Source organism: Seriola aureovittata, chromosome 4, assembly GCF_021018895.1.
Source record: "Seriola aureovittata isolate HTS-2021-v1 ecotype China chromosome 4, ASM2101889v1, whole genome shotgun sequence".
Taxonomy (NCBI): domain Eukaryota; kingdom Metazoa; phylum Chordata; class Actinopteri; order Carangiformes; family Carangidae; genus Seriola; species Seriola aureovittata.
The window spans coordinates 27,033,398-27,059,389 of record NC_079367.1 but is presented as its reverse complement, the minus strand read 5'-3'; the positions used below and the strand labels follow the sequence as shown (position 1 = coordinate 27,059,389).

At 42.1% G+C, this 25,992-nt stretch overlaps 2 protein-coding genes across 3 annotated transcripts; both read left to right on the top strand.

The window, feature by feature from the left end:
- The first annotated feature begins 4,518 nt into the window (after positions 1–4,518).
- zgc:154093 (uncharacterized protein LOC777623 homolog) lies at positions 4,519–17,160 on the top strand. Its single transcript, XM_056374935.1, has 2 exons — positions 4,519–4,691; positions 12,370–17,160. Exon 2 carries the CDS (start codon positions 12,960–12,962, stop codon positions 13,917–13,919), a length of 960 nt encoding a protein of 319 aa, XP_056230910.1. The 5' UTR covers positions 4,519–4,691; positions 12,370–12,959; the 3' UTR covers positions 13,920–17,160.
- Positions 17,161–17,749: 589 nt separating this feature from the next.
- LOC130168273 (NLR family CARD domain-containing protein 3-like) lies at positions 17,750–25,916 on the top strand. Of its 2 annotated transcripts, none has more exons than XM_056375010.1 (11): positions 17,750–18,753; positions 19,276–19,404; positions 19,514–19,660; positions 19,760–19,873; positions 20,262–20,340; positions 20,483–20,702; positions 21,137–22,961; positions 23,072–23,245; positions 23,974–24,147; positions 24,733–24,779; positions 24,897–25,916. In XM_056375010.1, exons 2-11 carry the CDS (start codon positions 19,316–19,318, stop codon positions 25,433–25,435), a joined length of 3,408 nt encoding a protein of 1,135 aa, XP_056230985.1. In that variant the 5' UTR covers positions 17,750–18,753; positions 19,276–19,315; the 3' UTR covers positions 25,436–25,916. The 2 variants fall into 2 exon arrangements, with proteins under 2 accessions (XP_056230985.1, XP_056230984.1); XM_056375009.1 differs by having other exon boundaries at positions 17,751–18,753; positions 19,271–19,404.
- The last annotated feature ends 76 nt before the right edge of the window (positions 25,917–25,992 follow it).

Here is a 25,992-nt window from a genome sequence, read left to right as displayed (position 1 = left end):
CATTTAATAGTTGTTGACACATTTCACTCAAAATCACAGATGTAAACCTCCTGGTGGCGCCAGAGGGAAAGTCAGGGGATCCCCAGAGTTTGTATTATTAATCCTCTGGAGACCATGAGTGTCTGCACAACACTTCATGCTATCCAGTAATTGTTAATGGTAGTTAATTCAGTTCCAACCAAAGTAGTGGGCCAACCGTGAGACAAACCCACCAATGTCTCCATGCCTTCAGCCACACCACTGACATGGCTAAAAATAACTTTCAGTTATCCCAATGTGAACCACTGGGTCTAATAAATGTTTTTAAAAATCTATTAAAACATGATAGAGCTGCTTTTTATCAACTTTTGGATTTCACTGTTGGCTCACATGTAGTCCTAGAGGTTCAGTTAATTCAGCTGCTGGACAGCGGGTTTACTGTTGGTCCAGAGTTAACAGATGCTTCAGTGCTCCTGAGATGTAGGACCACAGCTGGAGAGCACGCTGCTTCCTCTCTGAGGTCATCTCTCTGAGCCTCTTTTCTCTTTTTACCCTTCTCTCTCTGCTTGTTGTTATTTGTGTATCTCTGTGGCCAAACACAAGCTGTACACATGACCCACAGGCTTGTTAAAAATCTATTTTCTCTTCTTGATTTGTTCTTATTTTCATCCCTCTTTCTGCATTTTCTTCTGGTCTTTTTCTCTCTCTCTACCTTCAGCCGATCAACCCCTGAGGCTCTGCAGTTTGTTTCAATCACAGCAAACTAAATGGAAACACATGGAGGGTCATTTACTAACAGATTCCCAGAATTCCTGGCTATGAGGTCACACAATGTCTCAGTTGTATATCGCTTATGACTTTCACTGCGTGGAAATGGAAATATAACCTCACACTCACTAGGAACCACTATGGGCTGGATGTTAGGCTTTGTGGGTCAGGGCTATTGAGCTCAAAGCTTTTTTAAGACGAGTTTCAAGTCAGATTTGTTTAGGGAACTGAACGAGATAAAAAAGATGATGACACACGGGATAACAAGACAAGAAAACCTTCCCTGAATGAGCTCAAGTACAGGTGGTGAAACCCAGAACAGATCCTTCACTGCAACCGTGTTTCATCTGGCGAAACACTTTTATTTTATGTTGTGGTCAAGATTGAAAAAAGTACACTAAATGCAAGCTAATGTAATATGTGCTAAATATAATTCTGAACCAATGGTCAAATATATAAAATGATGCACAAAACATCTAGAATGTCTTCAAGCCACCATCAAATATGACTTCTTAAATGATTGTACAGTTTCAGTGAAGTCTGAAGAGAAGCAGATACAGAATATTTGCATGTGATATCGTCATATACATTTTTTTTTAAAAAGCTGAGTGGGGAAAAATAACATCTACACAAGGAGAAAAGTAGAAAAGGAGAAAGTTTTGATCAGCAGTTAAGTACATTTTCTGTGAAGGAAATCGGAATGGACTCAACAGTTGAACTTCTTCTTAATCTTGACTCTTTCTTTGTGAAATCTATGTGACTGCATGGCTCATGGGGACAGATTAATTCCACCTGGCTGAGAGAGCCTGTTGCATAATAACTTACAAAGAGAGAGGACAGAATGGATCTGGCTGCAGTCCTGTCTGCTGGCGTCGGTTTACAGGACCAGCATTGTACCATGTTACAAAGAGGGGGCAGATATAGGCTTCTTCCTTCTTCCTCTAATTCTGTTCTTTCTACTTCTTCCCTCTCTACACAACCTCAATAGAAGAACTAAAACTATCACGGTTATATATTTTTGTATTTATCAGGGTTTTTATTTTCCACCTTTTATTTTCTCCTTCTTTTCTTACACAACTTTTCAGTAACTCTGACTGACCTCACATTGGTCCCCAGTGGTTAAACCTCCACCCCCTACTTAGTGACTCAGACTTGCTGAAACACCAGTCTCTCTGGGGGTCTTAGCATGGGGCTGACACCTGGGGGGCTGGAGGCTTGTCAGGAGGCCTGGTGGGGTGTGTGATGTGTGTGATATGGTAGCAGTCACATGGATCCTCATGCTGCCCTGATTACATCTTGATTTACTTGGGATGTCATATCTGTGTGTGTGTGTGTGTGTGTGTGTGTGTGTGTGTGTGTACATGAGTTCCTGCTGTGTGATATAACCACATCTTTCAGAGACTTGGTGTAATTCTCTGCTTATCTAGTGTACACATTCCAGTCGGCTTCAAATACTTACAGAAAGTGAGAGCGATGCAGTGAGTGAGAGAGATAAAGAGTGTGTGTTCTCTCTCTCTGTTTGTCTTGCTATAAGAAACTCTACTGGAAGCTTTGAAATCAAGCTTTTATGTTGAAGAAACCCTAAACCCTGGGGTTGTGAAAATTCACTTGGAGTATAAAGATAAACTGTTTCTGGAGATCTGATCAGTTCAGACTTGTTTCCTTCCTCTCTGCAACTTGTAAAAAGGTGAAATTGTAGCAGAAATCTTTTCTCTGAAGCCCAAAACTCTAACAGTAACATCTCTTGTTGTTTGGAGGTCGTCCTGCTTGTTGCGTAATGCTGCCTCAACGGAAAAGAAGCCCGTCTTTCTTTGCAGGCAAGCACAAATCACACACCAGTGGATGAGTGAGGAGGAACTGGGTTTAATTTGCCTTGCAGGCATCCCGCAGGAGCTGTAAACAAGATGTGTCTGTAGTCTGACCTACGAACAGCAAACGTCTGCATTCTCCATTTGTTAAATCCTCATTAGCTCGCCATAATTACGCTCAGTGCCAGCCCTGCCGGGGCCACCAGAATCTGGCTCCACACTTTATAGTCCAGCGGGTCTCCACTGAGTCAGCAGTAAAAATTTGAAGGCCCATTTAAATGTCTAATTATTCCTTAATAATGCAGAGACTTTATAACTCTGTGGAGAGTACAAGGCAAATGTTGTATTCGACCCAGATACTGCTGCAGTAGCTGTAGACAGAGGTGTGACTTTAGCCTTAACAAGATATTTTAAGCTGCAGTTGTCATCTCAAAATCTGAACTTCAGTCGGAGAAACTCTGAAATAAGATGTCAGTAAGCTGCACAGCGTGCTCCTGTGATCCCTTTACATCAAATAAAACCAAAAGAACAAGAAAGGTTAAGGATATAAGAGTTGTAATAACACAGTTTGCTCAGTACTGATGCCAGGACAAGTTGCGTATCACCACCATGGCCTGTAAGCCTCAAATATTTCCTGAAACTGTACAGCCTCATTTTATTCAAGCAGATGAATAAAGATTCATTAATTTAAAAAGTAATGCAAATACAGCAAACTGGAACCTGCAAATTCCCAAACATTTCTAATGCAGTCTGACCATTATTCAACTGACCAAATGTCTAACTCTCAACTGAATGAACTTCATTTTTGAACAAACAGAAGTCAGATCTGTGCCTGCTCCTGTTTTTTAAATCAGTCTACTGGTTTGGCTGTTGGACCATGGCCTGTGGTTTGTGCCTGCTGCTAATCAAATTAAAGAACAGAGCCCTCATCACCTCCTCACCGTCTGTCACAGCAAGAGATCAACAATAAGGCTGCTCTCTAATTGGCTGGATGAAGAGGACAGGTGGTCAGAAATCATGACTTACTAGTTTCACTTGCAGCCGCCAAACAAAACAGAGAAAATAGCATTGGGCATAATGTAACTTATTAAATTATTATATTTTAAAAAACAGTGAATATGGTTGTGATTTGTAGATATAAGTGAAACATTTATATGCATAAGTGAACTCTAGCGAACAAATCATTGGCCTATTTAAGAGATAGAAGCTCTGCTATGAGGTTAAACTTTGGGAGGTCCTTGCCTTGGCTACATCTTGATATTTCTCACCCTTTGACCTTTGACCTTTTTCTACGTTCACCCCTGTTGATCAAAGGCTGACAGAGGTACTCCAACATCACCAGAGTTTCTCAGTAGCTTTATGCTGGTCTTACTTACTTAACTTCCCTCTTTATCGGAGCTCAATGCTTCGTTTAATTATCACAGACTTATTTAAAGACCCATGTAAAAGGTTATTTATACTGGGGTCTGCTGGCTGTGTCAAATCGTTGTGACAGGCTAACTAGTACCGGAAGCCAAGATATTTTTCTAAAATAAAATCACGCACATCATGTTTGTATTTGACAAAATAATACAGGAACAAAAGTGTGAGAATATTTTCCCATTCAGTTGAATGGGAACCCACTGTTGTATTCTGTGTTTGCAATGCGGTACATCGCAGACTGCAGGTATACTGTATCTCAGCCTTTTGACCCTTTAAAATGAACTGATATCTTGTAATTGACGCCAAGAAGAAGCAGAGAGAAAATCAGGGGAAATGGAAATTGTACAGAATAATAACTTTGTATAGTTAAATTGTGTTTCTTTGTTCCCCCCGTTTCGAAAGTTTTGCTGACTCAAACTGGCCCCAGGGTAAGATACTCGTCACATGTTACAGCGCGTATTCAAAGATGAACATCTTAATTTGAAATTCCTAACCGGACATACATTGTGCTCAGTCCGGTACATTGACGCCTCTCCTTGCGTGAGAAGCTGATCCCCTTCACTTTCTCCGTCCAGAGCGCTCCAGAGTCAGTAATAACCCGCCGCTAAGAGGTTTACCTGCGCCGCTTCTGTGAGCTCTGTGTCGGTGGATTGTACGACTGAACTACACTGATTTTATTTCCCAGGACTGACGGAGCCACGCTTCATATTACAGGTAAATATCACTGATAGAGATCCGATTATTTTGTGGTTCACGTGTGGGTTTTTTTTTTCATGGTTTTAAATGTGGTCAGTGGACAGTCCGTGGCCAGCTGCCTACCTGTTGAATAGACATATTGTTTTCTATTATGTGACCAACAAAAAGAGAGAAAACTGACCAGTGTAACGTTTTATTTGTCAACATAAAAGCCTTGGCTACACTGTGTGTGACTGTGACACTCCCTTTGGTTTCAATGTGCGCAACGTGTAGTTGTAGTGGAGAGAAAAACCTAAATGTAGGAGTCGACCTCCCCAAGCTTGTCAGACAGACAAGTTTTTATCCCTTATTATCAACTCGTCTTTTTTGAATGATCTCTGAGGAGTTTTTATAGTGACTTCTGTTTATATCCCGATATGAGAAGTTATATTTATTTCACCCAAGTTTATTTTGGAAAATCTCAGCCTGCCCGGGTCATAATGATTTAATATCTAAGCAGATTAAGTGTTACGGGAACAGTGAGAGATGGTGCGCCCTGGTTGTTCCTGTGCGAAATTCCCCAAAAAGGAAGGGCAGACAAGCGCTGGAGAAATATTACACAATTTGAAAACAGGTCCAGTGACTCACAGTTGAAATTGCTGCTACCTGCACTGCTCCAGGAATAAAACCCTCTGTCTTGCCAAAGACTAATAGCTCTCTGCAGGGGGGCTTTCGTGCTGCTATATGAGACAATATGGGCATTTTGATCTGGTTGTATCTTAAAAGCCTCTGTATAATGCAGCAATAATAACTGTGTTAATTCATTCTTAAGCAGAAGCCATAGCTCTTACATGGTAAACAGAGGATTGTCCCTGAATGAGAGGGTCAATAATGGGCCAATCAGAGCCGCAGCAGCTGATTGAAAATAGACCTGGCTGTGCTGTATCTGTGACTGTCAGGGCGGATTAGACTAGAAAGAGATTGTTTGGTTTGCTCCACTGGTACCAATCAGTCAAGCGGCGAGACAGTCTTCAGGAGGACAGGGATGATCTCAGAGGCTGTAGTTACACAACACACACGGCGGGGAGAGACAGAGAGGGGGCAGAGGGAGGTAACTACTGCAGTGTGGCTGTACTCTTGTGTCTCTTATCTCCATCCGTGGTTAGAACGAGGGGTTGATGAGTTTTTGTTTTGGATTATTGGGTCATATTCTCCTCTCTAGCAGAGAGGAAATGAAAGAGAAGCCACCTGAAATCAGTTCCCAGAACCAGTTTTCTTCCACACCCTGTTGGAGGTGAATCACAGCCACAGCTTTTCCTCAGCAGGGTTTTAAGGAGTATAAACTTATTCATATTGATGCTTCAGTGTTGAGTATGAGCTAATCTGAGACCAAAATAACCTGAATACTCTTTACACACACCTCGACCCCTCACAGGAAAGTTGATCATCATTAAGTCACAAAGCAGACACACACTTATAGTCATCTTTGTATTTAGTTAGATCACCGTTAGTCACTGTGTTATAACAATGGCTACTCTTCCTGGGGTTCCCTTAATTTCATAAACAATACTTCAACAGATACTTCAATGCACATCCATATCATTCATACTCACAATGAGACTCACAGTACACAACACAACCCTTACTACGCACAACCACCAACACAAAACCCATATAATACATACAATAGCTCTACTCTCCGATTTTATTTCTTAATAAATGAGACAAGAAAACGTTCCACAATTCAATCTAATAAGTCACAAAGAAAAAATAGATGGATAGAAATAAATAAGTGGGATATAGAGAAGCCTCACAGGGGGAAAGAGCCATACCAGAGCGGACACAAAATCTGCTTTACTTATATGGTAAAAACAAACGGATTAGCAGAAGAGCAAAAGGCTTTTTTTCGGTCAACAATCGCCTGCTGTGCGCAATTACGCGTGACGCAAGACACCGCGGATTGATAACAACAATGAGAGGAGCGGGCCGTGGTGCGTTCAGGGCATGTTCGTCTCTATGTTTTTGTTCTAGAAGATGACAGGGCTCACGGGTGGCTCGCTGCTCCTCTGTCCTGACTTAGTGGAGACAGGCAGCAAATGGAGCCTGAGAGCAGAAACAGATGTCAGATCAGCCTCCTCTGTGGCTGATTGCATCATCAGCAGTGCCCCAATTTCCAGCTTCCTGGAAAGGTGAGGTATGGAAGAAAGAAACACCAACTCTGGACTGTTTCCTCCCTCAAAACTATCAGCATTTAAACTGTGGTGACCTGAGGAGCAATAAGATGTTTATTTGTGGAGAGGGAGAACTGCACTTCTTCAAAGGGACGTTTGAGGGTTCAGACTTTGTGTGAGGGTTAAGGTCAATTACTTTTAGGTTATTGGAGTGAGGCTATAGGGATTAGGCCCTATAGTACAGATTAGTGTGTGTGTGTGTGTGTGTGTGTGTGTGTGTGTGTGTGTGTGTGTGTGTGTGTGTGTGTGTGTGTGTGTGTGTGTGTGTGTGTGTGTGTGGGTGTGTGGGTGTGTGTGGGTGTGTGTGTGTTGTGTGTGTGTGTGTGTGTGTGTGTGTGCGCGTGTGTGCCCAGAACAGACCTGGGAACCTTAATGACGAAACTGTAAGACAAACATGCAACTCATGCCTCATTGACACTGGAAAGCTTCCGATAAGGGTGTGTGTGTGTGTGTGTGTGTGTGTGTGTGTGTGTGTGTGATTACTATTTCACTTCAAACACTGATTATCTTAGAGTGTGTATTACTTGTACTACTTCTATTGAAGATATGATCTACTTTACATCTGCTGGTGCCTCTGCAGTGACTTTTTCTAATTTGGGTTTTGATTGATTTAATATTACCTATATTTGCCTATAGATATTAACTAGATAATAACTGAGATGTAACATCACATAAGTAATGATTAGATCAGGAACATATTAAAACTAACTATATTTCAACCTGACCCAGCACTGAGCACAGTGTGGGAGTGTGTGACTCTTCACTGATTGAATTTCCTCACTGATGACATTAAAGAACAGCCTACTCACTCTCACTGAGCTGAAACCTCAGCTGAAGTTTGTAGATCTTGAAAATCACATGTCTGCCCTGTGCTCATAAAGGGGAATGTTTGCTGCTGTAGGTCTTATATTTACACAAAGCTTTTTGAGTGAAAACAGGATAAAGAAAAAAAGGTTGATGTTGTAGTGCAGCTGTTTAGCCATGAAGCAGTGGGATGTCTGGAGCTGTGAATAGATGGCCAAGCTAACATCAGTAGTAAATTGAATGAATGAATGAATAAATGAGTGAATTTTTACCTTTTGTAAAAACTCAAACGTCAGGTCAAGAGTGATGCAAATGCATTTCCAACAAGAACACTACAAAAAAAAGAGCCAAAATAACCAAATCAACACACTTCATAAATGATTGGCAAAAACATTTACCAGATAAAACTGAAGAAATCAGAACAAATGAAAATGAAATGATCCATCTTACCTTCTCTTCAAGGCTTTTGAGACAAACTTAGCAAAACTTATCACAAACTGTAAACATTCAACGACCTGTAAACCAGAATATTTGTCAAGTCGTTTAAAAAATCTGAGACATTTCAAGAATTGTTTCTTGAAAAATGACTGAAAGGATTGATTAATTATCAGCAACTATCAGTTCTACTTTGAGTAGTACAAAAGAAAATAACTTTTCACTTTTTCCTAATCACACCGCTCATACAAGCTGTTGTCAGGAGGAAAATCTGTTCTCAACTGTGCAGCCAAAGATGTTTTCCCTTCTTGATAAGCAAGATGAAACATATGATTCGGGACAACACACTTGTTCCATATACAGTACAGTATGTCGTCTTTTGGCTGATGAAGGTGTGTGGCCGGTTGACAGATTTATGACTCCGTTTTCCTTATTTGGATGAACTATTCCTTTAAACAGCTGAAGGGCAGATCTTCACATCCACCTCTCCTCTGACTCAAACACAATAATTCATCAATGGGAAATCAGTGATGAAATGTAGCAGAAAACTGTCAGCTCAGCATCTCAGCAGGAGTGTCTTCACCCCTGTGAAACAGTTCTGACTCTCGTGTGAACCAGTTCTGACTGGTTCACTTCTACACTGTTATTATATTTATGTGTGTTTTTATAGTTGTGGTCTCACTGCTGTCACATTTCACAGTCTGGTTGTTTTTGTGGGCTTTTATGGAGCCAACAGTGCACGTCCTCCCTTCATCAGATGTCATAGGTTTTTAACACAGATATTTGTTCCACTTCTTCGCTTGACTTTGTGCTGCATAAATACAGCTGTTGTTGTTTTCTTTGTGTTTGAATGAGAGTGAATGTGTAGTTTTTTATGACCCAGTGGCTTGAATTAGACTCAACTATTTAAAATCTCATCCTTAATGAATCTGGGGATCAGATGATCTGACAGTCACATGGAGAGAATCGATTTTATTTCTTGTTGGTGGTTGATAGATGTGTTTGGGTAATGATGAGAGACAGAAATGAAAGATTTTCCTATTTAAAAAGTTGGAGTAGGGACAAATCCTTTAGTATTTTAGTATTTTTAAATGGTTGCTGAATGGCACTTTTAGAAAGAAGCTATTGCTTGTTGATTTTGACCCTGAAACCAGATTGTTTTAAGCTGCTGAAACTTTTTTCTACCATAAAACTTCTTCCACTCTTGTGAATAAGAGCAAGAGTAAGAGTCTACAGTGATGCTCACTTCTGTGCTTTGAGCCACATGCTAACGTTTGATATTCAGCAGTTATAATATTTAACATGTTCACCATCTTAGTCTGTCCTGTTTACACGCTAACATTTGTTTAATACTGAACATAAACTACAGGCGAGCCGGGTGGAAATGTCACTAGTTTGGTCATAAACCAAAGTATTAGACAAACTTAAATGTTGACTTGATGGACGCGCTGGATGAAAGTCCAGGGACCACCACCATGTAAATATAATACATCCTCTGGGGACATTGAAGGTGTGCACCAAATTTAACAGAAAGAGTTGTTGGGATATGTCAGTCTGGACCGGAGTGGTTAATCCATAGACTGAGAGTATGGCACCACCCGTCTCTGTCAATAACAGCAAAGTCTTTTGGGTCAATTTGTCTTTATAAAGAAACACACAGTAAACTGAGCTGCAGAGTGTTGATAAGGAACAATGGCAGCAGGAAAATCTCTGACCTGTTCAGTCGCAGACTCCTGTGTATGTGATCACAGAGGTGTGTCAGCACTGAGCTGATTACAGCAGATGGACAGTGAATCTCTCTCGTGTACCAACTAATCCGATGCTTCACTTGTTCCACTTCTGTCCAGCTCCTGCTGGGACGGGGTCAGGGTTAGGGTTAGTTACTCAGCACTTACCCAGAACTGATCTGTTATCTACAACCAGTCGGTTTAATTTAACGGTCGTTTCAAAAGTATTCCGATGATGAGATTTCGACAAGAAGCAGGTTCTTACCACGTGTGGTAATGTATGAATTTAGATACTCCTGACATCCAACAAACTTTGACTTTTCCACCAAATTTATCTCAGTTTTAAACTAGAGGTATTGTCTGAATGTGTTTTAGCCTGTAGATCCCCGAATCAGTGCTTAGTGGGAAGTTTGTGCGGGAGAGGTCATGTTCCCAGGATTATGGCTCATCTAGAAAGTGAAACTTTGTGCAAACTGTGAAGTGAGTTTGTTAAAGCAACAAAAGGACTTGAAATGTAAAATAAGGTTTATTATATTTAGTATAGATGTCTGTTTGTCTTTATTTATGTAACCTTTCTCTTTTCATTTTTTATGTAAGATAATTTATCCAACTTTGTGATATATGATATACATACATATATATATATATATATATATATATATATATATATATATATAATATGATCACCTACTTTGGCAGAGTGATGCCTGCCATGAAAAAACTGATTATTCCAGTCAGGGTTTTCTTAAGTATTTCATTATTATTACACTGTTTGTTTGTTTTTTTTATGCGAGTTAGACTAATACACAAGTAGTCCTATTTGTAACAAAAGCTTTGCTACATGAACAATTTTTTTTTTCATAGCAAAATTCAAAGAAGGAAAAATGCTGGTAGCTGGTAATGATAGCATGTCCCCACGGTGGCTAACATCATACACGAGAGACACTGTGCGGCTCTACATGCTGTAATATGGAGACTCCACCAAAAATGATGAAACCTATGACACTATCTTGTTTCCGAAGAACTCCCTGTGAAGCAGCTGCAAAATATAAGAAGGACATATCAGCTCCATCTAATGTAGAACTACTGTAGTATGAGTGAAAGACAGTCTGACTCATCTGAGACTCAATCAGAGAAATGATCCTTCTTCTGTACTCGCCTCACATGTTTATCTCTGTGAAGCCCACCCATGAGTACTAGATTGTTTCAAAAACAATCACAGAACTAAAAATAAATTCTGAAAATCTCTGATATAGATCTGAGCTGTAACATTAATCACTAGACACTAACGGTGCTGTTGTTGACAGTAGTCTGATACTGGTTGGATTAAAACTTTCTTCAGATCCTCAGAATCCAAACCCACTGGAGAATACAGATGAGTCTCCGCCTCAGTCTGTACGATAATGAAAAAAGTGAAGTCTTATTTGATGAATATGATCAGGTTCAACAGTGTCAGGATCCACACTGTCCCTCACATGACAGTCCACACATTCTTCAGTGCATCTCCTCAGTAAATACGAGGCGGGCCTGTGAACTGAGGGTCATAAGATGAACATCACAGGGTGATTTTTTTAAACTCAAAGCTGTTTTTTGGTTTTTAACAATAGTGAGCATACATTCACCTACACAGCATTCAGACACACTTCAAGTCACAAGATCTGAAAATTAGGTAAGAATGAAAAACTGAATTCATGATTAAATAACTGTTAAGTAATCAGTTTGCTTTATAGAAACTTTAGACCAGATTTCTAAGACAAAATTCAACCTCATTCTACTAAAGCAAGTGATTGTACTTTCTTAAATTAAACTCTCTTTTTCTTTTTTTAGATTTTAAGTCCTCATCATAAAGTCAGCTTTTCCTCACCAGCTTTTGTCAGGGCCAGGATCGCCTTCTTAAAGTGCTCAGACTCTCATTCTGTTCCTAAACCCCTGAGGTTTCTCTCTCTCAACATTTATGTTTAAAGAGTTAAATACCAAAGGGACATTTAGGATGGTGATGGGATCACGAGATCACAGAGCCCTGAGGCTTGACCCGCGAGTCATCCCATAATTCACAGTGCTTGTCCCGGGAAAGAGACTTTAAGATTTTTCGCTGATAACAGGACGCGGCGTCGTGAAGGCAGGAGTGTTTAAAACCAACCATTTCCATGCAGTAATTTGTGTTTCCACTAACGATGCTGAGGGGTCTTGGGGAATGCGTGACCAATTTTCTGGACTGATTCACTGCCTGACTCACTGTAAGAGCAGCCTCAACACCCACAAGTCCTCCAGTCATATTGTCACACAGTTTGGGGCGGGCAGACCCCTCTCAGCAAACACTCGCGATTCTTGGAGTGTTTTCCATCATCATGTCCTCTGGCTCACTGAAAAGGAGGTTGTAAATCTCCCCCTGCCTTCATTCCTCTCTCCCCCAGCTCCTGCCTCCTCCCTTCCCCTTCGCCCCATCCATCTCCCCTTGTTTTCCCTCCCTCCGCCTTCAGCTCTTTCTGACTCCTTTTTCTCTCTGGTTTCTCCTCACAGATCTCCAGTGTTTTGATGTCACATTCCTGAAGTGTGTGAAGAATTCAGAGGACTAACCCGACAGCCGACAGAGATCGTCTTCTTCATCCCTTCATCCCCCTTGGCTGAAGAGGGATAAACAGGAGAGTGTGTATGTTTTGAAGAGAGGAGGGCCCAGTGTCCGCCTAGATATGGCTTTTCTGTGTATGAGAAAAAGACAGAGGGTGCTGATCTGAGGTCAAGGCCTTCCTCCTCTCCCCCCCTTCACCCCCCCCACCCCACCCCGAGTCACATGTCAGTGTGAGGCACAACCCCCAGAGTTGCTGTTGCTACACTGACCGACCTAAATACTTGTATACTCACACGGAGAAGCGACACAGACTGGATCCCTTAGCTGGAAGTGGAGAGAGCCAGGGGAACTTCTTACCCAGGGAGTTTGCTTTGTGAGCTGCTGTGTTTGCTTTTAGTCACATTTCTCCCGCTGGTTTGACTCACCCTGAGAAACTGACTGCTACTCAAACCCACAGAGGTGCCTGTCCTGGCCAGACCCGAGGAGCCTGACCTCTCCTCTCAGATACAGAGAAGCACACAGAGTTTTTCTCAGGAGCAAAATGCCGGCAAAGACGCCAATATACTTAAAAACTACAACTCCCAAGAAGGGAAAGAAGCTGAAGCTACGTGACGTCCTCTCAGGTGACATGATCAGCCCCCCGCTGGGCGACGTACGTCACAGTGCCCATGTGGGTCCCGAAGGGGAGGGCGACATGTTTGGAGACGTGGGTTTCCTCCAGGGTAAGATGGACATGCTGCCGTCCCTGAGCCGGACACAAAACGGTCACGCACGCTCGCAAAGCGTGGAGAGACGCCTGGACGAGGGCTTCACTGCCAAACAGGACTCACACAACTACGCCTACAACGGTTACCACTATCAGCACTCCTCCGCCGGCCTGCTGAAGACCACCATCTCCATGCCTGTGTTCATCGCCCACGAACAGGCTCCACCCAAACCCCCACGCCTCCACCTGGACGACCCCTCCCCTCCCTCTCTGCCCTCTCAGCAAAACTACTTCCACCACCAGCAGCAGCAGCAGCAGCAGCAGCCGCCCACAGAGACAAGCCACAAACAGTCCAACGGCCACAGTCACACAGACAACCACAGCCAGCAGCACCCGACTCTGTCGCTCTTTGAGAACGGCGTGGTGGGCCGCTTGGCGTCAGAGCCCTGCCGTGACATCTCCCTCTCCCCCGCCATCCGCAGGCTCGTCCCCTCCTCCGGCTCCTTCTCAGAGGTCTCCTCTGAGGACTCCATGTCAGAAACCTGCGGGCCCCTGGACGTTCGCCGGGGCCTCAGTCTGGACTCTGACGCTGGTCTGAGCAACGAGGACCTGAGGAGTGAACGCAGCGAGTCTCCCTGTGCGGCCTTTCACCCGGCCGGTCTCACAGCCTCATCCAGTGTGTCACGGTCAGAGTCTATGGCGGGGTTAGACCTAGATCTGGGTCCGTCCATCCTGGAGGATGTCCTGAATATCATGGACCGCTACAAGACTGTAGACAACCGCTGTGAGCTGTGAATGGAAAGATTAATGTGATGTACAGATATTTTTATACATGGTTTAATATATCCTTAAAACTTTGAAGAGACTTTGAGGAGGACAAGGGATGGAGGGTTGGAAAATGTAGGTGGAGAAATGTCTTCTTGGAGAAGAATGACAGCTGAGTTTAAAGGTAATGAAAGACTTACTGAGCTGAGAGGCATGTGGACATTATTGTTAAGTGCTGGGACGTCGCTGCCTGAGATGACAACAGCCGAGGCAACAGGCTGGTCCTTAGGAGCCTTTCTCAAAGCTGAACCTCAGACTCATAAACATTCAGTCCGTGAGATGACAATGAGCAGATCTGCAGTCATGTCGTTATCATGAAGCTTGGCAACACACCCCCCTTCTCCGGACAAAATATCAGCCACTATCCATAATATATTGTCTGTTCATGTTTCTGCTTGTTAATGGCCAACTGACTCAGATATAAATGTCTCAACTGACCTGGGAAAATGGGAGAAATCCTCAGCTGTGAACAATAGTCAGTAGCAGCAGGACTCACTTAACCATGGTGGAAACCATAGCTACTAATAGGTCCTTTTTTTTTTTACAATTTAGGAAGTGCATTTCTGCAGTAGAGATCAGATTACACACACTCAGTCATAAATATTTCCATGCTGTAGCTCACCCTCTGTCCTAACTCATTTGGCTGCGTAAAATATCATTTTCAGGACTGAATATTAATATCTTCACTCTTTTACTGTAATGCTTCAATGCCAGATTAAATGTGAAGAACTGCTCATTTTACTGTGCTTCTGTAACAGATGAAGATATAAGCTTAACGGTCTCTACCTGTCCTCTAGTGTTACTTTTGAGAACAGCAGCTCCGACTTCTCAGTGGCAGATTTCTTTCTTTTGATAAGAGGGAAACGGAGGAAGTTTATTCTTGTAGTTTAACCAATAAAATGCAAAATGCTTTTAAAGTGTAAGGAAATGCTGCTTTGTAAATCCTTTTCAGATATTGGTCTTTTTAAAACACTCATCTTCCATGTTGTGGCTCACTGTCAGCCTCCCTAATATTCCCTGTCTGCATTATCACAGTAGCCTATTATTCCAATTTCTTTTATGCTGTATATATCACTGTACATGTATGAATAAAAGGTTCCTATAAAAAAAAAAATGCTTTGGATTCATGGACAAATCTTCACACACAAACATAAACACAAACATAAACATGGGAGCTGCAAATTGAGATTTCAAAACAAACGATCTGTGTTTGTATATTCATCTACATCAAGATCCAGACACCAAACAGTATTTCTATGCTGGAATCATGTGAGTAAACACAAGTTTGCACCATGTAAGCATAGCAGCGACTGAAATATTAAATCTATTAAAACTAGATTTTGACAAGAGATTCCTGTATAAGAGAGCCTCCTGCTTGTGAACCTGTTCTGAATATCTTTACCAGAAGCATTCATGTGTCTTTATAGCTGCTTTAACAGCTCTCAGTGGTTTACATTTACATTTGTTGATTTGGCAAATGCTTTTGTCCAGAGGTCATAGCGTGTAACTACACCTTTGTTTCTCTTGCAAGTTTTTTTGCAAGAATTCAGTGCTCTACATGTACGCCTTAAGGCTTGATAGAGGTGATGCCTGATGGTTTTAAATTTTAAATGTTTTAATTAGAGGCACAATTTCTGTGACGTTGTATCACAGGAGTATCTGCTTTGTTGCTTGTGGCGTGTAGTTTTAGTTACTCACTGTGACCACTGGAGCGCAGTAAACACTAATGATTATCAATATGGTCTGCATTACATAGAGAAGGCAGAGACTGTATAGAGGATCTTTGGTGAAAGGCTTCATGTTGTCCACTACAGTGTTCGTCAGTACAGTATGAATATCCACAGAAGAATACCGTATTCTAAATGTGCCCACTATAAAACATTTAACATGTTCCTTTCATAATGAGTACATTTGTTTCTAATCAGTTTTGTTCAGGAAAGTTTCCTCCATATCACAATCTTATATAATCTCCTTTTTAACTGCTTTAGTTTTGTTCACCAGAAGCTGTAGTATACTGTAATGTCTGCATTAACACAGTCTTTACTAATTCAATGAGTTGAAGTTCTATGTTTTGACCACCTAGAGGGCCACATTACACGAGTACAAACTAGTGATAAAAATGAAAGCTGTTCGAAAATGAGTATGAAACTAGCATTAAATTACCATATCAGTTTAAAATACAGATACAGTGCAGTAACCCCCCTCATACAGTAAGTTCACACCAATATGTTAGCAAGGCTACCAAAAAGTAGCCTACTGCAGGGGTGGATCTACAGGGGGGGGGGTCAGCTGTGAAATCACTCGCCCGTGATTTATAGGAGCATTTTTGCCCTTTGATTAGTTTTGATTTTAGTAAAGACAAGAAGAGTTTGATACAAAATAATAAAAACTGGCATGTTTGAATCCATAACGTTTAACAGAGGGTCGCCGTTTCAGGGGCGTTAACTTACAACTGACAGTGACCATACTAGGAGAGCAAATTAAACCAGGTTACATCCTTCACTGTCAAACTGGGAAAATAACAAGTACAATGGGACTATAGTCTAAACATAACTGCTTGTGTGTGTGTGATAAATCTATTCTGATTTTATATTTGTTATACTTATTAGCCAACAAACATACAAGGATTTTAACCAGAGCTTTTCACATCTTGACCCTTGCAGGCCAGAGCAGCTGGAGTGATTAAAAATGAAAAGGAAATGTAAAAGTGGGGATATTGCCAGTTTTTTTGGCAAGAAAATGCTGAGGACTGAACAGGTGGAAGAGAAGGAGAGGAACGAAAAAAGGAGGAGAAGACAGTACGCTGGATAGAGCAGGAGGGTCAGAGCAGGAGGAGGAGGAGGCCTCAGAACGAGGAGATTAAGAAATAAGTGAAGGAGAAGAGGAAAAAGAAGAAATGAATGTGATGGATGAAGATGAGGATTCAGATTCAGAAAAAGGGACAGAGGCAGGGAGTGATGAGGAGGCAGATGATGATGACAGGGAGACAGAGGGTCCTCCTACTGCAGTTCCAGATGGACCACATGGTATATTGTTGTTTTATCTAGTGTGTTGCCCTTTTATCTAGTTTTTGTCTTGTGTCAGTGTGCATTGTTAATCTTGTGCCTGCTGCTATTATGAGAGTGCCAAACTGAATTTTGTTGTAGAAACTAGAATCCCTTGGTTAGTGTGTTGATACAGGGCATGATATATCAATAAATTATTTAAAGTGTTTTTGTGGATCTTTTGTTGAAACCATTTACATAGGGATTCCCACGGACCATCCTCCCATGCCACCCTGCCAAGACCTCTTGCCACACCTTTGCCACCCTATGTAAAATGTTCTAGGCCTACTGTCACCTTGTACGTCGTGGTGGTCCCTCCATACTCTCCTGTCTGACTAGAGAATAATCAATTATATTAGATTGTTTCCGTTTGCCCAATTTACGTTGAAAATTCAAGATATAGTCAAACGCTGGAGGCACAGTGGTATGGCTCCTGCTCTGGTGTAAAATCATAGGCCCACCCAGGTGCATGCTGGTCCTAAGCCAGTCTACCTACCTAAATAACCTCAGGTGCCCATGCATTATCCAACATAAACAAAATAGTAATTAACCAAACTAACTATGCTAGATAAGAAAAATGATATAAAGAATCTAATGACTAACAAAAAATATTATCAAAAAATAAAAATGAAATAATTAAAGTAATCCAAAATCAGAACAGATGAATAAATAAAAGAAAAACCAACCAACCTACAGAGATGTATTGTGAACCTTTTGGTGTTCAATACTAGTTTACAAATTACTGATGACAAGAACTGTGTCCCATTTCAGGGGCCCCTAACGCGCAGGTGGACCCTGAATTCACACACAGGTAATGTATTAGACTTTAATTACTGCCTTCAATCCGCTGTGACTTCACACTGCATCATAGAGGCTGAAAACATCACTGATAATGTCTCTGGAGTTGTGTACTGGAACATGTCAACAATTTCATTTCTTGAACATAAATAACTGCCAGGAAAAATAAAAAGATAAGCAAACACATATGCAGAATTAAAAATGATTAAAAATCAAAAAATGTGCAGTTTGACTTTGTTGAGAGACACAAACAGAAGCAGCTTTAGTGAAAAGTCAGTGTTTTTTGGAGAGTTTCTAGAAACCAGATGACTTTAACTGTGTTATTTACTGTGGCCATTTAGCTGGTTAACTTCAACAATGTTTTTATCTGCTCGGGTCAGAAAGTTTAACAATTCCATTATTCAATGTGCATTTTCATATCTCCAAGATACTGCAAGATATTCATTTGTTATTTATGATGAATTAAAGATGAAAAATGATTGAGTGTGTTTCCTGAAAATAATGGCCTCGTTCCTGTTGAGTTTACATATTATAGGAAAACATTGTGAGGGAGTGGAAGTCTTCATACAACGTTGAAAGGAAAACTTTTGATAAGAGCTTGTCAGATGGAAGAGGTGTTGCGTTTCCAGTTGAATCTTTATTCCTCCAAAATGAGGACCACCGTCTACAACCGCAGTTATTCAGCCCCTGCATGATACGGGTTATATCCAAGAATATGGCCTGTGATCCAAGTATTTCATTGTTTCTCGTGCAAAGAATAGTGAGACACCCAGTACCATGAAAGGGCCCACAACCAGAGAAGAAGAAGTCTGCTCCTCCTCCAGCCTCTCTGGCCTGGCCTTCTCCAGCTAAACGTGGAGCCGTGACTCATCGAAGGAAAGAATTAACACACAAACTCTTGTTCCTACAGGCAGCAAGCTGGGAGTCTTCTTCTTCAGCCTCTTGGACTGGTTGAACCGAGTGTAAGTTTTATACGTTCAGTTTGTCTATAGTGACTTCAATCGTTGTTGTGTTTGACGCTAAATCTCCATGTTGGTCCGTACACTAAAGTATAATCTTTTTCCGGTTTTAAACTAAGAACGAAACTGAAACACCGGCGCTACTTGGCAACAGGGAAATTTTTCAATGCTGACACCACCCGGCCGTCTGTGAGCCGATCTATTCACCAATCAATAAATGAGCGCATCCTAGATGACTTTGACACTTTTAGTGCGACTTAGGAGAACTGTTCGTAAAATGCTTTGTGAATACGGGCCCTGACTTGAGCTTTCAGAAAACAAACTACACCATCTAGTGGACTGATATTAGAAGAACAGCAGCTGATGGGGACTTCCGCTGCCTCACACTGCTGCCTCACTGCAAGTAACTGTCACTGATATGAAACAGAAAAGAAGAGCCAAGCAGTGGAGGAGCAGGAGAAATGATGTGAAGGTTGATTTCAGTTGATGTGCAGATGAATGATTTGTGTTTCCTCTCCAGATTAGGGTAGAGAGTGTGTGTGAGCTGATGTGGATGTGAAGCAGCATGGATCAGTGTGCGGACAGAGAGGGGGAAGTCCCTCCCTGTAAAACCACTCTGTGTGGGGAACATGAGAGCCAGAAGAGATCTCAGAGGTGAGCTGAGGATCTCTAACTTGACTACATGACTCTTTTCCACGTCAAAGCTCAGCACTCAGATCGCTGCACCATCATTATTCAAACCTCTGTGTGTATTGTGTTGCAGCCCAGAGCAGCAGTACACACCAGACTCTGCAGGACCTGGACCTGGACCTGAACCCGAGCCTGGACCTGGACCCAGCTGTGTGTCCATAAAAAGCAGCCAATCACTTGATCCTCCTCTTAATTTCAGACAATCTGTTGACAATGGAAAGTAAGAATTTAAAATTGACGGAAAGGCATTTCATACAAAAGATTTTGTTGTGTTTATTAAAAGATTGAACATTCTTCATCAGTTCTGTTGTTTTTTCAGGGTCCAGCAGCAGAGACCAGGCTCTCCTGAACCCAGCTGTCTGACTTTAAAGAGCAACTGGTCAAAGGATATTATTACTGAGTTTAAGGAACAACATCCATCAGCTGCTCAGATGTAAGCTGTGACTGACAGTAAGACTCGAGTTATCCCAGATTACTTAGTGAACCTTTACTGTCTCGTTGCCATGTTTCATACTGGGAGCTGCCCAGTACAACCAGTCTGATACTGGAGTTGGAGCAGCTGCAGGGTCTAGCTGTCTTGCTGCAGGGCACATCAGCAGCGTTCAGTGAGGGAGGGTGGGTTGATGAAAGCTGTTGGGACTAAACCAAACTAAGCTAACACTGAGTGTTTCACTCTCAGTGTGATCATCAGGACTGGTAAACCTTTACCACTCATCTGACTCAATGTTCACATCCAAACATGACTTCATGGACCTTTAGCTTGTGTCTTTCTCTGTGTAGACAGACAGAGTGTGAGCTCATTCTTCATGATTGCTCCACAGAGTGGACCAGCAGATCTCAGAGGTTCCCAGTGGTCAGTCTGCCCAGCAGCATCAAACACACCTGGACTCCATATTTATGGTCTGTACATGTGCAACAACTACTTTTACATTCTGTTCACAATCATCTCATTGCTTCAAGTTTTCGACCTGTGGATTGTCAGTCTGTCTAACATGGATCTGACGTTTGCTTCATTTTTTGTTTGTGTTGATTTCTGTCCCAGCTGCTGGAGGAGAACATTGTTACTTTTGTGAAGGACGAGCTGAAGAAGCTCCAGAAGGTTCTTAGTCCAGAATTCTCAGAGAGTCAGACGGAGGATGAGGAGGTGTTGGACGGTGAGGATGAAGAGCAGAGGAGGAGCAGCAAAGAGGCATTTCTGAAGATCACTCTGAACTTCCTGAGGAGAATGAAGCAGGAAGAGCTGGCTGACTCTCTGCAGAACAGTAAGAGGATTTCTACCCCCCTCCAATATTTCTAAATGGTATTAATGCTGGTATTAAAGAGCAGAACACTTTCTGTTTAATCAACTCCTAGATCATAACAGAAGTTTCACCACTGCTCATTTTGTAAAGGCCACCGCCAGAATCATCGCCAGATGTTTGTTTCTGGCTGCCAGTGGTTGTGGAAAGCAAACAATAGATAACAGGGGAAAAATAAAAGTGCCATCCTCTTCCAGTTTTAGTTGGTCAATGGCAGATACACTTACTTCAAGCCAATCAAGCCTTAATTTTTCCGTCAAATTTTGTACCCATTGGCAGCCAGAATTGCTTAGTGAAAGCTTAGATGGAATCATTATTCCTTAGCCATTATGTTGTCCTATCAATGATAATGATAAATTAAAGCAACTTACTGACATTGTTTCTATTTGTTTATTCAGGAACTTCTGCTGAAATTTCTGGGCATTTTGCCCCTCTTTATCAACGTAAACTCAAATCTAAGCTGAAGGAGAAGTTCCAGTGTGTGTTTGAGGGGATTGGTAAAGCGGGAAACCCAACCCTTCTGAACCAGATCTACACAGAGCTCTACATCACAGAGGGAGGGACTGGAGAGGTCAACGATGAACATGAGGTCAGACAGATTGAAGCAGCAGCCAGGAAACCACACAGACCAGAAACAACCATCAGACAAGAAGACATCTTTAAAGCCTCACCTGGAAGAAATGAACCAATCAGAACAGTGATGACAAAGGGAGTGGCTGGCATCGGGAAAACAGTCTTAACACAGAAGTTCACTCTGGACTGGGCTGAAGACAAAGCCAACCAGGACATACAGTTCACATTCCCATTCACCTTCAGAGAGCTGAATGTGCTGAAAGAGAAAAAGTTCAGCTTGGTGGAACTTGTTCATCACTTCTTTACTGAAACCAAAGAAGCAGGAATCTGCAGGTTTGATCAGTTCCAGGTCGTGTTCATCTTTGACGGTCTGGATGAGTGTCGACTTCCTCTGGACTTCCCCAACACTGAGATCCTGACTGATGTTACAGAGTCCACCTCAGTGGACGTGCTGCTGACAAACCTCATCAGGGGGAAACTGCTTCCCTCCGCTCGCCTCTGGATAACCACACGACCTGCAGTAGCCAATCAGATCCCTTCCGAGTGTGTTGACATGGTGACAGAGGTCAGAGGGTTCACTGACCTACAGAAGGAGGAGTACTTCAGGAAGAGGTTCACAGATCGCCAACTGGGCAACAAAATCATCTCCCACATCAAGACATCACGAAGCCTCCACATCATGTGCCACATCCCAGTCTTCTGCTGGATCACTGCTACAGTTCTGGGGGATGTGTTGAAAACCAGAGAGGGAGGTAAGCTGCCCAAGACCCTGACTGAGCTGTACATCCACTTCCTGGTGGTTCAGTCCAAACTGAGCAACATCAAGTATCATGGAAGATCTGAGACAGATCCACACTGGAGTCCAGAGAACAGGGAGATAATTGAGTCTCTGGGAAAACTGGCTTTTGAGCAGCTGCAGAAAGGAAACCTGATCTTCTATGAATCAGACCTGACAGAGTGTGGCATCGATATCAGAGCAGCATCAGTGTATTCAGGAGTGTTCACACAGATCTTTAAAGAGGAGAGAGGCCTGTACCAGGAGAAGGTGTTCTGCTTCGTCCACCTGAGTGTTCAGGAGTTTCTGGCTGCTCTTCATGTCCATCTGACCTTCTTCAACTCTGGAGTCAATCTGATGATGTCAGACGAACAATCTACCTCCAAGAAGTCTAAAGGAAAGGTTGAATGTACACAGACCCACTTCTACCAGAGAGCTGTGGACGAGGCCTTACAGAGTCCAAATGGACACCTAGACTTGTTCCTACGCTTCCTCCTGGGTCTTTCACTGGAGACCAATCAGAATCTCCTACAAGGCCTGATGTCAAAGACAGGAAGTCACTTACAGACCAATCAGGAAACAGTCCAGTACATCAAGCAGATAATCGAAGAGACTCTCTCTCCAGAGCAAAGCATCAACCTGTTCCACTGTCTGAATGAACTGAATGATCAGTCTCTAGTGGAGCAGATCCAACAGTCCCTGAGTTCAGGAAGTCTGTCTACAGATAAACTGTCCCCTGCTCAATGGTCAGCTCTGGTCTTCATCTTACTGTCATCAGAAAAAGATCTGGACGTGTTTGACCTGAAGAAATACTCTGGTTCAGAGGAGGCTCTTCTGAGGCTGCTGCCAGTGATCAAAGCATCTAACAAAGCTGTGTAAGTGTACAGATTAATTTATGGATCATCATATAAACACACCAATATCTTTTCAACAGAACAGAAAATAAATTCCTTTCTTCTTTCGTTCTTTCTAATCATCTCTTCAGACTAAGTGGCTGTAACCTCTCAGAGAGAAGCTGTGAAGCTCTGTCCTCACTTCTCAGCTCCCAGTCCTCTAGTCTGAAAGAGCTGGACCTGAGTAACAACAACCTGCAGGACTCAGGAGTGAAGCTGTTGTCTGCTGGACTGCAGAGTCCACACTGTACACTGGAGGCTCTCAGGTCAGATCGAGTTACTGTGTGTTTTAAATGAGTGGACATATTCCTCAAGTTCAACAATGCTGATATTAAAGAGTATCATAGAGGTTAAACAGCCTCTCAGTAAAGATGTGGTCAGTTGTAACCATGGTAACTGTACACAACAAAGATGGAAACAACTGTAACCATGGTGATTGTAGACAAGATAGATGGAAACATCTGGAACATCAAAATGCTCAGACTTGCATGAGTAAAACTTCACTGACTAAAACTAAAAAATGGTAAATGGCTGCATTTTATATTTTATCCAAGTTACTTTACACATTGGCTCTCACCCATTCACACACAGATGGCAGCGAGCTACCGTGCAAGGTGCTCGTCTGGCCATCAGGGAAATTTGATGTTCAGGTTTTTGCCCAAGGGCAATTCATGTGGGCAGGGGTGGGGATCAAACCACCAACCCTGTGATTAATGGGTAAACCAACGAAACCTTATTTCCATAAGTGGATAAACAGTCAACCTGTGTAGGGTAGTGTAAAGTAGATTTTAATAAACTTCAGCAGTGCTTTCTAGACATGATTACTTTCCATGAGGATGTTGCATTATTTTCTCTTTTTTTTTGCTTTAGTTTTTGAATTAAATGATTGAACAAATGCAAATGTACCTGGACCAAAATGGACCAGAGCCAAAAATAAGGAAATAAGCTACTATCAAATGTTCATAGGGGGTTCCTGTGTGTTGTGTGTGTTTAGTCTGTCAGGCTGTCTGGTCACAGAGGAAGGCTGTGCTTCTCTGGCTTCAGCTCTGAGCTCAAACCCCTCCCATCTGAGAGAGCTGGACCTGAGCTACAATCATGCAGGAGACTCAGGAGTGAAGCTACTGTCTGCTGGACTGGAGGATCCAGACTGGAGCCTGGACACCCTCAGGTATGGAGAGACACTGGACACAGTTTCTCTGTCACAGCTGATGACTGATCTCTACAGAAGCGCGTTGCATTCACTGTCACATTTACGAGAACAGATCACAATTACGAAATCAGCTGTAATCTGGGACCTGAGCAGGAATTTCAGCTTTATTCTCACTACCAATGTTTACAAATGACTTGATTTCAGGCTGTATCAGCAGCTGCAGCTGGTTTGACTGCTCCTGAACAGATATAGTGACTTTGAGCGTGCAGAGTTCTTTTACAACAAACCCACAGACTTAAGATAACTGTTCAGAGTTAACACATTAATCACAGTGATGACACTAATCTCCCAGTATCTTGAACCAAGGATATAAGAGGACATAAGACAGTTAAATCAGGTCATGCCATCAAGTCACTTTCACTTCAATACTAAAAAAAATCTGAGGTTCAGATGTGGTCCTGTGTCCAGAGGTCTAATGAACCCACAGCCACTGTAGTTTTCATTAAGGACTTTGTGTCCTCATCGTATGCTGTGACAATTGTTTGTGCTGCTCAGAAAGAGACTGAGAGCTTGTGTCTCATACCCCCCCCCCTCTCCTTTCAGGCTTGAGCCTGGTGGAGTCCAGTGGTTGAGACCAGGTCTGAAGAAGTGTAAGTGTGTTTTTAATTTGATTCATGAAAACACTCATTGTGATCACTGATGTCCTGAGTCATGTCAGATGATAGATCAATAACTGCAGCTGTTTGGTGTCTTGTTCTCTCCATCAGATTCCTGTGAACTCACATTCGACTCAAACACGGTGAACAGAGAAATCAAACTGTCTGACAACAAGAGGAAGGTGATACTTGTGAGGGAGGATCAGTCATATCCTGATCATCCAGACAGATTTGACCACTGGGCTCAGCTGCTGTGTAGAAATGACTGTACTGGTCGCTGTTACTGGGAGGTTGAATGTGTAGGAGGGTGTTATATATCAGTGAGTTACAGAGGAATCAAAAGGAAAGGAGACAGAGATGACAGCAGGTTTGGAATGAACAACAGGTCCTGGAGTCTGTACAGCTCTGGTAGTAGTTACTATGTCTGGTACAATAAGACAGGAACATCTGTCTTCTCCTCCTCTTTCTCTGAAAGAGTAGCAGTTTATTTGGACTTTCCTGCTGGCATCCTGTCCTTCTACAGAGTCTCCTCTGACTCACTGATCCACCTCTACACCTTCAACACCACATTCACTGAACCTCTTTATCCTGGGTTTGGGTTTGGGTCCTGGTTCAAGTCTCACTCCTCAGTGTCTCTGTGTTCAGTGTAGCAGAGAGTCTGCTCCTGTTAGAGGAACTTTCTCACTTGAATGGATGGAGGAAGCTAGGCACATTTTAATATAGTAATCATATTGTTAAAGTAACAATTTTTGTTTCAACTGTGTTTAAATTAAATATGAGATTTATTACTTATACATGTCCCAAAAACATTTATAGCTTTAACTCTACTTTTATGCTTTATTTTTTCAAACAAATCATTGGAGTGGTCAGCAGATCTGAGTGTCACTGACTTTCTAAGGATAGATTCAGCGTATTATGCTTGTTATTGAACATGCACACAGAATATTCAGGAGACTTTGAACATACTGCTTTCTAGAGATACTTTAGAAATTGAGGATATTATAGCCTGTTAACCTTGTTAAAATAATACAAAACATGTATGCAATGTGTTTTAAAGTGACACTTTATTCATTGAATTATGTGAATTAACCAGTCAGACAAAATAAATAAACTTGTGTATTGTTGAAAAAATGTCTCAGACTATTTATTTTCACGTTCACAATTACCTCTCATCAAAATGAAGTGAGTGTTTCTGCTTAAATAAAAA